At 39.5% G+C, this 16,319-nt stretch overlaps 1 protein-coding gene across 3 annotated transcripts in view; it reads left to right on the top strand.

The window, feature by feature from the left end:
* Positions 1-16,319, top strand: part of LOC116311870 (netrin receptor UNC5C) — a 196,888-nt gene that overhangs the window by 163,976 nt on the left and 16,593 nt on the right. For 2 of the 3 annotated variants that reach the window (XM_039620757.1, XM_039620756.1), the window contains exons 8-12: positions 1,627-1,683; positions 9,004-9,195; positions 13,471-13,688; positions 15,211-15,346; positions 15,961-16,048. In XM_039620757.1, the coding sequence (XP_039476691.1) occupies positions 1,627-1,683; positions 9,004-9,195; positions 13,471-13,688; positions 15,211-15,346; positions 15,961-16,048 (691 nt within the window). The remainder of the gene's footprint in view (positions 1-1,626; positions 1,684-9,003; positions 9,196-13,470; positions 13,689-15,210; positions 15,347-15,960; positions 16,049-16,319) is intronic. The other variant, XM_031729085.2, reaches the window with a different exon arrangement.

Here is a 16,319-nt window from a genome sequence, read left to right as displayed (position 1 = left end):
ACGTGTATGAATGCGAATGCTACTGTTCTTAAAAGTACCCGGAGGCTCTGGCAGTTATGTAATCTGGTGTTTGGATAAAACACTCAGGTGTGTTTGAGCTGTATCACGCAAAACGATGAGCAGTGTCAGCAAGTACTACACAGCATCAAACAACCCATCTCCCCATTGAGAGCCCTGTTCTTCCCCTTTTTGTTCCTTCTTATTGTGGCTACATCATCTTATTGTTTCTAACCCAGCATGCTAGCTGTTTTCTGCTCCTTGTCTTAAAAGCTTTGCCCTCATCCACTGTGCTGTTTTTTCTCTCCATCGTGCTCGTGTTGGGTCTTTCTGAATCATTTTAAGCTTCGTTTTACACCCACCATATTTTCATTGTTATTATTTGTTTGAACAATTGCTTTATAATTGAAGTATGATACATTTTTATCACAGCGTGCTGCTGCTACTATAATCACTGATTCAGATGTTAATCATTGTGACATTTTGTTGCAGTCAACCAAATGCAGCCAGTTGCTTGTTGTCTTATACGCCCATGCAAATACAAGTATGAAACTTAAATTCCTGGGCTATGTAGCCCAGCCCACCTGTGCAGCTAAAGCAAAACACCACATTAAGCCTGTCATTTGTCTTACTGTTTGTTTATATGTGCTTGTCACCCCACTTAACCTGGCCAATGTTTCTCGCTTTTTAGTGCTGAATCAGTGTGTTCCACGATCAGCTGGTCTGGCAAGAACCTTTTAAGCACACCATGTAGCCATGTTGGCTTTATCAATTATACACCAGCACTTCAATTATGCATCAGTACATGAGTGGTTTATCTGTGTCATAGACCTTCTGTCTGCCACAACTAAGTGAACACTCAGAATGACACAGCAGTAACTGAATGCATCCAGACTTCTTCATGATAAGATAAGAAAGATAAGATTTATTTTTTTAATCCCAAAAGTTTGGAAATTCTTGTGTTGCAGGAGACAGACACAGGGAAACAGTGTGGCTTCTTAAAAAAATAAAAATGAAGACCTTATCATGAAAAAATGCCACAGAAAGTTAAAAAAAAAAAAACACTGTACAGAAGGAGCTTAAAAAAGTAAAAAATACAAAAAAGTGAAGAGCCCATTAAATCAAAACCTGTATATAATGTAATATGCAAAGCATCTGTTCTTGCCGCAGCAGAGCTGAAACAGATGTCAGACCAAGAGTGCTACTGCCATTCAGCAAGCAATGCTGGTCACCCTGTTATAATCCATAGCATTCACCATAAGCACAAATATGTATGAATTCAAAGTAAATTCAAAGAGGAACATCAACAGAGGGGAAAAAACTTCTCTTGATTGACGACAGCTAGCGGTTCCATCTTTAGGCCACGTACATGTACCATAGCTCAGAGTACACCGATTTTCACAACCGGTGCAGTCTCTCCACATTTGTCTGAAAATCCTGATGCACAATGAAAGTCTGAATGTGGTCTGTATGTTTTCATTCAACCTGGATTTTAAAGAAAGAACAAAAAAAAGTCTAGCTCAAGGTCTGTGTCCTGTGATGTTGGTCTCATTTTGTTTGACTTTTTGTTTTGTTTTTCTTTTCTCTTCATCCATCATTCCACCATCCCTTTCTTTTTCCCATCCCAAGGTTCATTGTTTCAGAAGTCCACTGAGTCCAAAGAAAAGAATGAATTGGGAATTCCATGTAAGTCAATGTTTTCTGTTTTACCACCATCCATTTTCCTTTTGTCTTACTCATCTCAGTGTTTCTTTGATTGAGCATTGACCTTTGGCTCATGCTTTCTCTTTTATTGTTTCATGTCATTTTATATTACCGGATAAGAGCTCTGCTGATGTCTTACATCTGTTGCCTTGATGTACAATCATCTTGCTGTGCTTATCAAGCAAGTCTGAAAGCACAGTAAAGTCTACAGACAGCAGCATTAGCAGTTCTGAAATGTAACCCTGCTCTTAGACAAAGGAAATAGTGGTGGTATCTTTGTTTTGTTGTATACTGGTCCCTATACAGATTTTACTTTACAGGCTTTAACTTACAGTTTTATCCTCTACTCTTATTTCTGGGTGTGCATGTCAGTGTGTTTCCATCCTTTAAATTACAAGCGAATGCTGCAAAACTGTACTGATGTATAATTAAAATCTATCCTCGAAGGATGAGCAGTTCTAGCTATGGGTAGTTTTGATGCCACTGCAGTACATTTTAACTGAACCAGAAACAGTGGACAGATTATACATACAACATCATACAAAAAAGTTAACCCACAGACTTAAGGTTATGGAATTATGTGTTGAAACATGGTTTCATGCTTTTATTTTCTGTAGCTTTACGTTGTATTTGTCTTGTGTTGGACATCCTCCTGCGGCCAGCCTTCCACGGTTGCAGGAGGTACATCTTGGAAAGACTACCCCATAACGGTGACAGTTTCCGTTCATTAACTCGATTCTTTCCTTTGTTTTGTCTTATAGCAGTGAATCGATTCAGCATCAGTTTACTTGATTCACAATTTGTGAGTTTGTTGCAGCGGTTGCCATTTGGAGAGTAGCCAGCCAGCTTTGAATCATTGCCAAAGTAGTCAATTTGCCTTCGTTCTGAACACTTACTTTGTGTTTACAAGCTTATTGGCTCTCATAGAGCTCAGTGTGCTTCAGCTATGGCCCCCGAACTAGTTCAGATTTTCAATCAGTTCTACTGGATCGACCCCTTCTCCTTTAGTGATAAATTTACAGGAAGGCACAAGATTACCTGGCAAGGGTATTGCTATTTCAAGAGGTATGGGTGCTTCTTAATGAGTAATGAAAAGGATGAATAATGAATGACAGGATTTAATAAATATATTAATCAGTCTTACTTGCTATCCTACTTTTTGATTCCATGCTGCTTTTTTTCCGCCGCCTTTTTCTTTCCATCTCACTTACTATTACTTATATAACAACAGAATTTACTACACGATAATGAAGGAGACAGAAATTGAGAGGTGCAAGAGTCAAAAGGACCTCTGCCACTTGTTATTACTCTGCTTTTTACTTCTCATTGCAGGGGCTCTCGTTTTATCTTCAAAGCGATCTACGTGTTTCTCTTATGTGTTCTAATGACTCTCGTTCAGACTCTGCTGCAACAGTTTTATCCTACGGTGCTTTGTTAGATGACTAGTCCTAGATGGATCAAGACATGGAGAGAGCTAAAAATGAGACAAAAACAGTCATACCTCATTTAACAGATTGTTACAGTGTTTCATTCAAAAATGCAGGCAGGAACGTAAGCTATGGGAGGCTTTGAGAGCCACTAATCGCCAAACTGATCCTGCTTTCCCCGAGTATGATTACAGTTGTGGCTGATCATTTAATTTAATTTTTGACAGTTTTTTTTAATCCAGTTTATATTTCATAAGTATAGTTGTGCTGATACGGATGTGTCCTATTGCCCGCAGTATATGAGTAATTTCTTTTTTGTTTTCTTTTTTATTCTTTTTTTTTTTTTGGTTATTATTATTTTAGTTTCCCCTTCATAGTTAATTTAACTTGCCATAGCATCCAAGCCAAATAAGAGACTAAATAATTATGAACAGATGCTGACATCTCTCTTTTCAAAACATCCTTCTCAGCCATTTTTCTCTGATTAGAAATCCAGTCCCAATAAAGCTGCTTTCCTCCGCTCCCTTATTAACAGGGTGTCACCACAACAGGTGGCTCTACTTGTTTAATTTGGCTGATTTTTACACTGGTCGCCCGTCCTGATGCAACTCCAAAAGAATTTCAGATTCCTCCTTGGTGAAACCTTGGCTTTTTTCCTTGTTAGGTGAATGCGTAAACCACTATACCAAGAAGCCATGGTTTAATAACTTACAGAGTAGATTTACCTTAGCAACATCCGTCAGTCACACCTATGATAGGTTTCACAATGAAATCCCTTGTCATTCCTTATGGTTGCATTGCATTCACTGTTGGCAGCATCACCAGGGAGGACAGCTGATGGCTGATCAGCTCTTATCTCAGGGTGGTTCATAAATAGAGGCTGAAAAGCTCAAAAAGCAAATGTCAGCAAAATTATTATAATTTGAACGGCTTCATTATGCATTTGTATTGTACCTTGTTTGTTTTGTGAAAATGTAATTTAGCCATCGTGTGAAAAGAGAGATTGGTAGTATTTTATTATTCATAACTGTGGCCAGGATACACTGAGAGAGGTCATAATGTCCCATTCAGTTACACTTCATTAAATATCAGCAATTACACTGTGTTACAGGGTTAAAGAATGCATGAGCTCTAATGACTTTCCTTGCAAACTTTGTTCTAGTCATAGAATTACACCTTCTGGCTTTATTGCCTTCCGAGTGATTCCATATTTTATTTCTTGACACTTTTAACCATTACTTTTTTTTCCCCCAACCATTCTTAAAACACAGACACATTTAGAAATGACTGCTCACTCTCTCTCTCCCCCTTTCAATCACCCCTGACAGTTACTTAGAACAGATGCATCTGCCAGGAGTTGGTGTTGGTGTCCGCATGTTTGTGCCAAGCAAGATCAAAAAGGCAGTTGAATGAGTTTCAAGTAGTGATTGTCCACAGTTCTGCTTTGGATGCAGATCACAGAAAAGATAGAGATGAGTTAATCTGAGTTATCCTTGTTTCCCCCTTCTTTAAATCCTCGCTGTGGCAGATTGGACAGACTCCGAGAATGACAAAAAGCTGGGCCAATTGATAGACAGTGATCCGTGCTGAGTGAGGGTGAACCGGGGCTTCCCTTCTGCTAGCCCATGTGTGTTATCGACTGGATGTAAAACTGAGTCTGTGTATAATTGCTCCAAATTCCTGGGTCTTCAGGTTTCTTCACATGTAAGCACGTGTGGTGTACAGTGCCATCACTGGCTGATGCATTTGGTTCCACACTACATGTCACTAAATCCTCAGAGATAAAGTCAGTTCAGCTGCAGCAGCTATGATGCCCTTTATTATTGACACGCAATGAGTCGCTCAAATCTTGCTCCCAAAACAAAAAAGCAACGTTGGCAAAATCACGTTGGCTTTGCAGCTAAGACGCATTTGGCATTACACACATACTGTGAGCACAAAATAAACATGTACAATTTAAGGTATAACTATTGTGCAAAACAACTACATAATAGTAAAATATTTTACATTTTGTGCCATTCTTTAATCAAATCTAACATCAGAATCAAATACCAAGGTCCACCAAAGCATTGCCAATTGGAAATACATTCGCAAAATTACATTTTTAGACCCCAAAAGGGAGTTATGTCTCCACAATTCAACTGTATGAGCACACTAATGCCTCCAAAATTTGTATAAAGCGAGCATTACCACACCACTGTCAAATCTTTAACCACTTGCATGCATATCTGTTGTGTGTGCGTGTATGCATGTGTGTGACCTATATATTATTATTAGTGTGTGCATGTGTGTGTCTCCTGACCTTTAGAAGATTCTGTCTTCTATAGAGAGGCTGTCAGGTAGCACTTGGCGGAACATCACAGATGGGGTGTTTAAATGTTTGTCTTCCTTCCCGGGTGATTTAGTCATGATTTAAGTCATTTCAGGTCTGTCTGTTGAAAGGTACATATTTTTAATCTAAATCCAATTTAGCTGGCCGTGCTGGTGATTGTGTTGAACATGAAACTGCTTGTCAGGTGCAGGGGGAGGGGGTATCAGGTAAGGATGAAAAGGCGCAGGAGATAGACGTGTCCGTGTGTGCAAATCTGTCTATGCATTCACTGTGACCCATAAAAGTGAACATCGCTGTGCATCTATCAGTCCTTAGTCAGACTGCACTCTTTTCCCGTTCTGTCGCTGCTTGTTTTGTTATTCCGCGCTAACAGATGCTTAGATACACACAGGCGTCCAAACATGTGATTCAGTCATCTGCGTTTAGTCAGAAAGGCGCACCCATGTTCACTTCCTTTTTCAGTCACAATCATGTCAGAAAAGTGTGGCCTATTATGCAGTTAGTCAGACAACAAAAGAGCATCAGAATTACAGAACAGGCAGTTTTCAGCCCAAGCAGCACTTTGTGTTTTATGTGAAAGCACAATGAAAATGAAAGACTAAAGAAATAGATGCATACAGAGAGCTTAGACAACTTGAGTGCCCAAGAAAAGCTACTGTGCATTAGTACTTTTTTTTTTCATATTTCTAAAATTGTCATTGTCACTGGGAGAGAACGTGGGACACAATCTGTATTTTATTACTTAGCTCAAATTTTTAAAAAGGTCTATTTATTGAGAAAGGTGTATTTTCACTCTTTTAAATGTCTTTTTTTCATAAAAATAGACACACCGGGGTTTTGAATAGTCTATGAAATAAGTGACAACGTTGGAATCAGTTCTGTTCATTTACTTTAAAAATGGTCGTCTTTGTATGAGTCTCACTAAGCACCAAGTTTGTCATATTGTGATGGTTATGTGTAAGTAGAAATAAAAAGACATATCTAGGACAAAAAAGGGAACGAATAAAAGTAAAACATTTGGTATCGAGCAGTTGTATGTAGGTTACTCAGGCAGGTGGAAGCTCTAATGGGACATGTTGTTTCATTCATCTACAAATCAAACAGATGGAAACAGAGGGAGTCAGAGAGAGGTGTGAGTTACTGAGGGAGCAAAAGATGTAAGGGAGATGGGATATAAACTGATAGAGAGTGAAGAAAGGCTTTTAAGTCCACTGAGATAAAACAAGTTACAGTCGGTGCATACACACACATAAACACACAGATGCACTCAAACATACATTTATATTTTGAGAACACAGCAGGCTATAGCCTAGTTAAAGTGTCCCAAACCACTACAGGAGACTGGGATAAGGAAGAGCAAGCTGAGAAGTGATCCTTCTTGAGGCTTTCTGACTTTGCATGTGCTGTGAAGTTCTAGACCTTCAACTTAAAGTAGACACAAGATAAAGTTTCTTTTAATAGATGGGGATGATGATGATCATAATTAAGATCAGGGAATTGGTACTTAAGAGGATTATCCAATTCTATTCCCCTTTGGCAATTGCAAGGACCTTGATAACAGGGCATCTTTGCACAGCAATGAAGTTGGGGCATTGGGGAATTTTCGACAGGCAGCATCAGAAGGAAAACTGGTAACTGCGTGTCACAAAGCCTATTTGAGGTAGACTTTGAAGATATAAAGGTGGTGCTAAATCTGAAGAGCAGATATTTGGCAGCTATAGCAAACAGCCACAGTGCCGTAAATCTTGTCGTTAAACACAGATCGGGGGTTGTAAACGCAAATTATATGAATGTTTTTTTTCCTCTGCCACAGTGTGGCTTGTGTGACACACGAGGCGCGGTCTTTCCAAAGTCGATCTAGACAGCAGCATTCAGTCAGCGAGACCGTTCGTGTGGAGGCAGGGACGATGCTTTAGTCCACAGCAATATTGACTGATCTGCAGAAGCTTGTCTCTGTTAACTGATTCATTGTTTTCTCTATAAATGGCAAGAGAAGGAAAAATAGCTACAAGTGGCATATTCACGCAATAGGCTCACACCCAACGATGCAGTTTACTGTTATGTGAGGCAAATTGAACGTCTCTACGTTTTATTGTGAAATATTTTGTTTTAAAATGATCAAAAGCATCACACTGCTTCTTGTGGGATGGTCAACATTGTGGTGTTTGCCAAAAAGGTCAGAATCATTTTTTTGTAATGAAAAAAAGTGCCCAGAGAGACCTTGTTCACATCTCTGTCGAACTTAACTTTAAAAAAAGGGGGGAAAGCCTGACCCTCGTGTTCGGTTCTCGAGGGACACTAGAAGTGGCTCATAGCGCCCCCAAGTGGCAAGTGAGTAACCAACAGCGTCACAGATGACCTCTCCTCTGTGAATGTGTGTATCGTGTGTTAGCATGTGTAAGCGTGAATGTTTGTGTGCCCCATCAAAGGATTCTTTCATGCATAATCAAGTTCGTGCTTTATGAACTTGTTCTGATGCGACAACAGCAAATACTTTAGCAAATGACTCAGGCTGTTTGTAGCTAAAAGCCTGTTATCTGCCTCTCAACTTTAAGGGTGGATTAAAAGAAGGATTCCTATACTTTTCTGTCTTCTTAATAGCTGCAGACAAATCCCCTCCCACCCGCTACACAGGACATGATTATGAGCAGTTCTTTAACAGTGAGAGTACGCTAAGAGTTTCTCAGGCACTTTCATATTAAATATGTAGGCTTGTTTGTTTTGCTACTTTGAAGTTCAAGTGCATTCCTACTTCCTTTGCCTGCTTTGCTGTTATCTCCTCTCCTCTGCTTCTTTCCTTTCCTCGCCATTTCATTCTCTTCTCTCTTCACTCTCCTTTGACTTTATCAGCCAACCCCTTACTCTCCTTTCAGTTCATTTCTATTCACTTGCACTCTCCATATCTGTGTTCTGTCCACAGATTGCCTTTCCTACCAATTACATCCTCATCTTCATCCCCAGTGATCTCGTTTCCTTTCATCCTTTTCTCACTTCTTCTTCTCTTCATCCTTAAGTGTGTCACATACCAACCATCGGTTAAAATTTTAGTTCTGTCTTCTGCTTCGAGATGTGCCTCATGAATGACAGTTTAACCATTGTTCCAGCCAGAGTACAACTGAAAATGGCTGTTAGGACCCCCCTGTAAAATAATTAACAGCCTTATTAAGTTTTAAGAGTTGGTAATTTTCTTTTTTTTTATGAAAGGTGTCTTTGTCTGTCTGTCTAGACAAATTATTATAGTACACGAGCTGGAGGGCTATTTGAAAGGTTCAGTTGAAATGAAACCCATAGTACTTGTCCTTTGAGTCTGAATTGGAGTATGAGGTAAAAGTGAAACTGTCAAACACAAATTATGAATGACAGACTCATAAAAGTATTTTATTCTCTGTTAGCACCCTACTGCCCCACAAGTGTTATCTAAGTTGTTTATAACCACTTACATTTCTGATGTACAGTTTCTCCTAAGAAGGTATTTAAAGTATAAATGGGTCTCGGTTCATCAATACCTCTAACATGGTCTTCTTCTCTCTCGTTCCCCTCCAGCTGCTCCAAGTACAGATGATGTGGCGCTCTATGTGGGGGTAGTGATCGCAGTGATTATGTGCCTGGTCATCTCCGTCATCGTGGCACTCTTTGTCTATCGCAAGACGCACCGCGACTTTGACTCTGACATCATTGACACATCGGCACTAAATGGAGGCTTCCAGTCTGTTAATATCAAGACAGCCAGATCAGGTAATGAGTTTGACATTTGATTCTGAGGGGAAATGCAGAAACTCTATACAGAATGTTTACAGTATATCTATCTATATATATTTATATGCATCCAACACAAGTTGAAAATGCAGTTTTGTTCTTCTTCTCCGATGCAATGGTGACTTTCTAAATAAAAAAAAAACTTATTACAATAAAGACGGTGCAGCACGTTCAGTCGTTTTCTTCATAAACCATCTTGAAGTGGTATTTAAATGCAGTGAAATGATTTAGCCTGTGCAGCTGCCTCGATGGTCCATCAGTATTGGAATGATAGCAAAACAGGAACACTACAATGGTTGGAGACAGAATCAGGGTCAGCTGGAACTCTTTAAAGTTGGGTTATGTGATGTACTTATTTATATTCAGCGTATTACCCTTATAGACGGCAGTCAGCACGCCCTCAATTTCAAAAACAATATATTTTAGACAACTTAAAAAAGATCCATGTCAGTTGACATATATGTGGTATGTTTATTGTTATGCATGCTGTCACAGTCCCTTCCAGTGGGGATCTGAAGCTGAAATATCTATCTCTGCTCTGTTTCTCTTTCTCTCAGCTGGTGCGTTAGTATTCTTCTTGGTATTCTTTTGTGTTTTGAAGGGTTTTTGGGAGTCGAACTTGCACGTTAAAACACAGATGTCAAAGAATAACTGATCAGAGCAATGGTAGACCAGTAACTCCCATGTTTTTCTATGTAAAGCTACAGATTTTGTCAAAGAAGGCTGGTGGCTTTGAAGAGAACTTTAGTTCCTCTCCAGACAGAGCTGTCTGTTTGGCAGGATAAAGAGGAAAAATCTATATTGGTTGCTCCAAAATCCAGTTTCAGTCAGACTACATACAAGCTCACTTCAAAATATCCCTGCTTAGCTCACTTTAAACCGATTCTGAAGGCTACTCAGGCTAGTCGGACAATTGCTGTTAAGTAGGAACTTGACAGCAAGGGTCTGCCTACCTCGTGCTCTCTCAAAGAGAGCACTACAAGTTGTCCTAGAGTATCACTATAGCCAATGATTGATACAATAGAGAGATAAATACACAGAGAGACTGATAGAAAACAACAGATATGACCATTTGTCAATTGAAATATTGTTGTGTGTCCCATCCACTTTAGAGCTTTGACACTAGTATCATTTTGTTTCATTTCTCTGCTTCCTCTGATGGTTTGGATTAATCTCTTTCCACCTGACACTGCTCTCCTCCATCAAAGAGTCTCTCTCTGTCACTCTCATTCTGCTCTTCACTTTTTCCCCCTCGACCTTCATATCTGCACATTCAGTTCAATCATATTTCCTGTTTATCAGCATCCTCCTCCCTTCATCCCAGTCTCCATGTCTCTGTCTTCCCTTAGCTATGTGACTCCAGCCACAACGGACACTCCCTCATGTTTATCTTCCTTTTAAAATGGAGCTATATTTCACTGTCTGCTGTCTGTATTGTCATTTCTTCCTCTCCGCACACGTCCACACAGTTAAAAGCTTACTGGAAAATCCAGGAAGAGGAAGGGAATTTGTATTAATCAGATGTCAGTCCACAGATGCCATTAAGGTCGGGTTATTCTTGTAGAAAGAAATGACATAAACACCTTGATTTAAAATCTCTTAACACAGACCTTCACAAACGCACTAAAAGTTCGCCTTCGTGAAGCGAGTAGATCCTACAGCCGGACATGTATTCATACACTTCCACAACTTTGAATTACACACTCTAATTCAGATTATTTAAAATAAACTAAACAAATGCTCAGTCTTTTTTCATGATAGTCAGCAGCACTTTATAGTCTCCATTTGATCAGTAGAAAAGAAAAAGAAAGCAGTTTTAAAAAGGGTTACACTTACAAATATTTCAGGGTGTTCTTGGTGGCCGAACATTAACATTGAAACCGTAGTGTGCAGGATGAGGGTGTGCAGTACTAATTGGTTAACAGTGAGATAAAATGGTTGCGCATGACTGTGCATGTGTGTGTGGACAGGAGAAGGGTAAACTTGTTCCTATGTGTAGAGACAGGGTGACATTTTATCAGTAAAGCATTAGGATGCATGTCACTCTGTCTTGAGGGACCATTTCCGATTACAATTAATGAAGAATTATGTCCCAGCGTGTTTCTCTCTCTCTCCCTGACTCTCTCGCTCTCTCTCTGACTCTCTCTCTGACTCTCTCTCTCTCTGGCTTTCTGTTAGTTGTTAATTAAATTTCAGCAGGGATGATTTGGCAGGAATACCCGCTGGCTTTAAGGGTAAACAGCCTGGTGATAGAGAAAGGAAGAGAGTGATAGGCAACAGATGTGTGTGTGTGTGCGTGCGTGCATATATGTTAGTGGTGGTGGTGGGGGGTGACAATGAAAGAAATTTAAAATTAGAATGGATGGACTCTCAGAGAGAACAACAGGATTTCAGAGTCTGAGCCCAAAAAAATAATCGGGATTTGTTCCTTAATAGGTAACTGGTCTTCTTGTGATCTCAGTCCCAATTAAATCTTGAATATTTGCAGAATTTTCTGAGAGGGGTTTGTGTAGAAGTAAGCTCTGTTGTGCTTCTGCCCTTAGGGTAGCTTCTGTGCTTCTAACGCGGTTATAGCAAGATGGTTCTACAGAACTGTTACAGGGCTGCTTGAAGCACATTCAATTGAATGGCTTTGGTGAAGTTAAGTAAATGTCCGTCAGCAAAACTATCTAAAAGAACTGAGGCTAACATTCTAGCAGACAAAACATTGCTGTTACTGTGAGTGATATCAAAGCATTTGTAATTACTTAACTGTTAATTGTGTGATTAAAAAACAATAGGTCAGCACTGTATGTATCCTAAAGAAGCCATGCGTGAACCTGCTGTTGCTATGGTGGTTATAGCTACACTATAATTCATGCACTTTTATTACCCTACAGCATTGATGTAGTGTACATTAACCTTTTCACAATAAGCACAACAAGAAATCAACAGGAGAGCCTTACCTATCCTTTCCATATATAGTGCATGTGGCACATGTTTATGGTGTGTGTATCAGTATGTGCTTTATAGTGTTCATCTTGTTGGTACACAAGGCACATTTGCATGTGCGAGTGCTTTTGTAGTACCAACCTGTGACAATGCACTAGTGTTTTATTTATGACAGTGCTTCTGTGTGTAAGTGGGCTGCTTGTTTGCTTGCAATACATCAAAAGAGTCAAGATTCCTCCATTAGCATACGTCAGCTGTGCCAGCTTAAGAAAGAGCAGGGTAAAAACATCAGGATATACAAAGACTCTAACACGTTTTGCAGCCTCAGATCAAACTATACAAGTCAAAGGATAGTTTTTTTTTTTTTATTCATTAGAATTGTACTGATTAGAAGTGACAGACTTCTCATTTATTAAATATAGTGTGTTAAACAGTTACTTTGTTTATGGGAGACTTTGTAACTTACTACATCTACAATGAAAGATGTAGTCAGTCAGAGGCATGTGATGGCTAATGAGAAGAAAAACAAATGAGAGGCTCTGAATGTTATTCAAAGATCAAAGTGCCTTTGGCCTGAATTATGATTGAAATGACAGCATTCAGTATATTTTCAAAAGTAACATAGTCTGATGATTTTAATAATGTCATAAAAATTGTTCATATAGTGTATCATCACATAAATGTATATTATCTATTGTACCTATTCCAAATAGTGGAACATAGATACATGGATGAGTATTAACACAAGTTGAATGTCGCTCTGTTTGCTATTTATATATATATGAGACATGGTGATGTTTTGAAAAATATGCACTAATGTTATTTAGGTTTGGGAGAAAGTAGACTCTGACCAGAGTTTTAAGAGCTTAAAGCACAGCTTGAAACTGAACTGTTGTGTTGTGAGATAGTTTTGATAATACACATGTTTAACTCCTGGAGGTTTGAGTGTTTTCTGAGGTGAAGTAGAAGTCTCTTGCTCTCTCTGTCTCTCTGTTCAGCAGCCATGACTAGTCCTTCATGCAGCCAGGTCATGCCCCTATGTACAGCAATGTATTATCCCAGACACTGATAGCTTATCAGCAGCCTTGACTGACTCTTCTTACTCCCCCTTTTTCCTTCTCACTGATCTTGCTACAACTTCTACACATCTGTCCCCAGCTGCACGCACACACACACACACACACACACACACACACACATTGCACTATACAACGCCATAGATTTACTTTAGCTGGTCTGTCTTTTCGCTGAACCGCTCTGATATCGTGTTGTAAATTCTCTCGTGCTTCTGTCTCTCTTCTTGCGTCAATTTTTCCCCTCTAGCTGATTTGCTGACTGCTCCGCCAGACTTGACAAATGCAGCTGCCATGTATCGGGGTCCAGTGTATGCTCTTCACGATGTGTCAGACAAAATTCCAATGACCAACTCTCCTCTCCTGGATCCTCTTCCCAACTTGAAGATCAAAGTGTACAACTCTTCTGGACTGGTCACACCTCAGGATGACCTCGGAGGAGACTTCACGTCTAAACTGTCTCCTAAGGTAGTGTTGCCCAACACTAAATCCTCGATCTTTTATCTTTTTTCTACTTTAAAGCATTTTGTGTGATCACAGTAGGCTATTCCCTCCTGTCTGTATTTAATCTGCAAGAGCAGTGTGAGAGATTCTACAGCACAGCACAGCTGCGCATGTCTTCCCAGTAACATGAAGACACTACACACCATTAGTATACATGCGGCTAAGTGCCCCAGTTTCCCTCCCTGCTCTGTCAAATACATGGCATGCATACTAGAGTCAGTTGTCACAAATACAGATGAAACCACTCAGTTTCATCACAGCACCTGTCCTCAGGCAGTACGCGGGCTGAACTCTCCATCTTTGAACTCTACAGATCAGTTGCCACCTTTTGATGATTTTATCTGTTTGTTTTTTTTGTTTTTTTTATAATTGATCACATGCTGTGTCTAATGACTGACCTTGCCAAGGTAATTTGTGCATTTTTTATTATTTATTTTGTTTGTTTTTAGGCTGATGTGTTCATCCTGAGTTTAGTGACGTTAGTTCTTCTCAGCTTTGTGTGATGCTGGAGTAAAACAGTGAATATCAAGTCCTTCATTTACATTTCACAGCCGGCATTTTGGTGAACAAATGCAGAGCAGGTCACATCTTTTACTAATCACCCTAAGGTGATCATACGTCACCCCCGTCCCCAGGCAGATGGAGGTCTTACCTGTGGCATCATAATGGACAGAAAAAGAAGTTATGCACAAAGTAAAAAGCATAATTGATCATTAAAGTCAAATTTTAGACGAAAAGGGACCGATAACAGTTCCATTGTAATTCTTGTCCTGGCAAAAATCAAACTTAGGTTGACACAGTGAAGCTTCTCCGGACTTTCATGAGATTTTTGCTTTTTCTTTGTTTTGTTTTGTTTTTGCTTTAGGCTACATATTTAATGTGACCCGACACGAGTTCTTTCAGAGGAATTCAATCCTTTAAACCGCATAGCATTTTTTTTCTCCTTATGCATTTTTGAACCTCAGTCACCCTTATAGCTTTAAGCTTTTGCATATTGCTTTTATGCATAACGGTGGACAGTGCCTGCCCACATAAAAGGTCTATTAAAAAAAGCACCTTATTACATGGTTACTCTAACATTGTTTGCAGAAAGAGTCACACATCCATTCAAGTTCTTCTTGTTTAAAAGAAGTGTAACAGAGCTTTCAAAAAGTAATGTTTTCAAATGCGAATGTAGCTCTGCTGATTTGTAAGTGTGTACAGTGTGCATCCTCTTCCTGTGCTGCTGTGGGTTCTCTGGGAGCTTTGGTTTCCATCTACAGCCCTAGGACACGCATGTTAGCTTGAGCTCTTGGGTATGAGATCAACAAAACACTTAAACTGCATAGGATGAAGCGCCGTGAATGTTGCTGGTACTATAAAGTGCTTTGAGTGGTTGGTAAGACTAGAAGATACTACATAAACGCCAGGCCAATTTGAATAGCATGTGTCATATACAATACTGTAATGTTTTGTTAATATTGCTGTTACTGTTTTATCACCATAGGTAACTCAGTCCCTGTTGGATAACAGTGACACCATGAACCTTCGCAATCAGAGCTTGGCCCGAACACGAGATCCTTCCTGTACTGCTCATGGATCCTTCAACAGCCAAGGAGGACACCTCATTGTACCCAACTCTGGTAAACTTCCCTCAAGCGTTTAACAGCGAAAATGGTTCCTGTACAGTGACAAGACAGCAAACAGGGAGAGTTGTATCGTTTTTTTGCTGATCATATTAGTACCAGTAATTAGTAACAGCCAATTGCTAATTATGAATCACAGCAAAGTTAAGAATATGTGGCAATGTCTGTTTTGGTGATTTATTCAGATATATTTCCTCTACTGGCCTCTGACTACATTAGATACTTAAGTGTGTAAGTACATTTGTTTGTACATTTGTTGATACTGTTGCAGTCAGATTCATATGATTTAGTGATGAACCAAGATTTTAAAGGAAAAAAAGAATGAAGGAAAGCAGCAGCTGTATTCAGGTAAAAATGTGGAGTTACGTGACCTGTTGATGAAACGCAGCTTTCAAAAGCTGTGAAATATTGCATTGTAATGGAGTATTTAAGACAAGGTTTTACATGGGTTTCCTTTAAAAAGATTATTAAGTAATGAATCATAATGATAAAGTGATGATGAGTTTCACATTCAATAATTCAGTTGTGCATGGTGAAATTGATCAATCCAGTGATGAAACTCATTATTTCTGCTTCCATTCATTCTGCTTCCTCTGTCCTTCCTCCTGCAGGAGTCAGTTTGTTGGTTCCAGCGGGTGCTGTTCCTCAGGGCAGGGTGTATGAAATGTATGTGACTGTGCACAGGAAGGATAGCTTGAGGTAAGTTTTGTCTCTCTTTCCCCATTTTTTTTCTTCTTTGTGGCTGTTTCCTTTCAATTGTTCCCTGCTGTCCTTATTTTTCTCTTCATCTCTGCATCTCCCTCTGTGTCCTTTTTTTGTTTGTTTGTTTGTTTCCTTTGTCTGTACTTCTCTGCCTCTGCCCGGATCAGTGGCTTCTTATAGCTGTTTGTATGGTTGTGTGAGGAAGCTTTCATAGTGTGACACAGACTTAGAATTTATAAGAAAGGGATATATCATAGTGTATTCACAT

This window comes from Oreochromis aureus, linkage group 12 (genome assembly GCF_013358895.1).
Source record: "Oreochromis aureus strain Israel breed Guangdong linkage group 12, ZZ_aureus, whole genome shotgun sequence".
Lineage (NCBI taxonomy): Eukaryota > Metazoa > Chordata > Actinopteri > Cichliformes > Cichlidae > Oreochromis > Oreochromis aureus.
The sequence above is the reverse complement of the archived record's forward strand: the minus strand, read 5'-3'. Positions and strand labels throughout refer to the sequence as shown.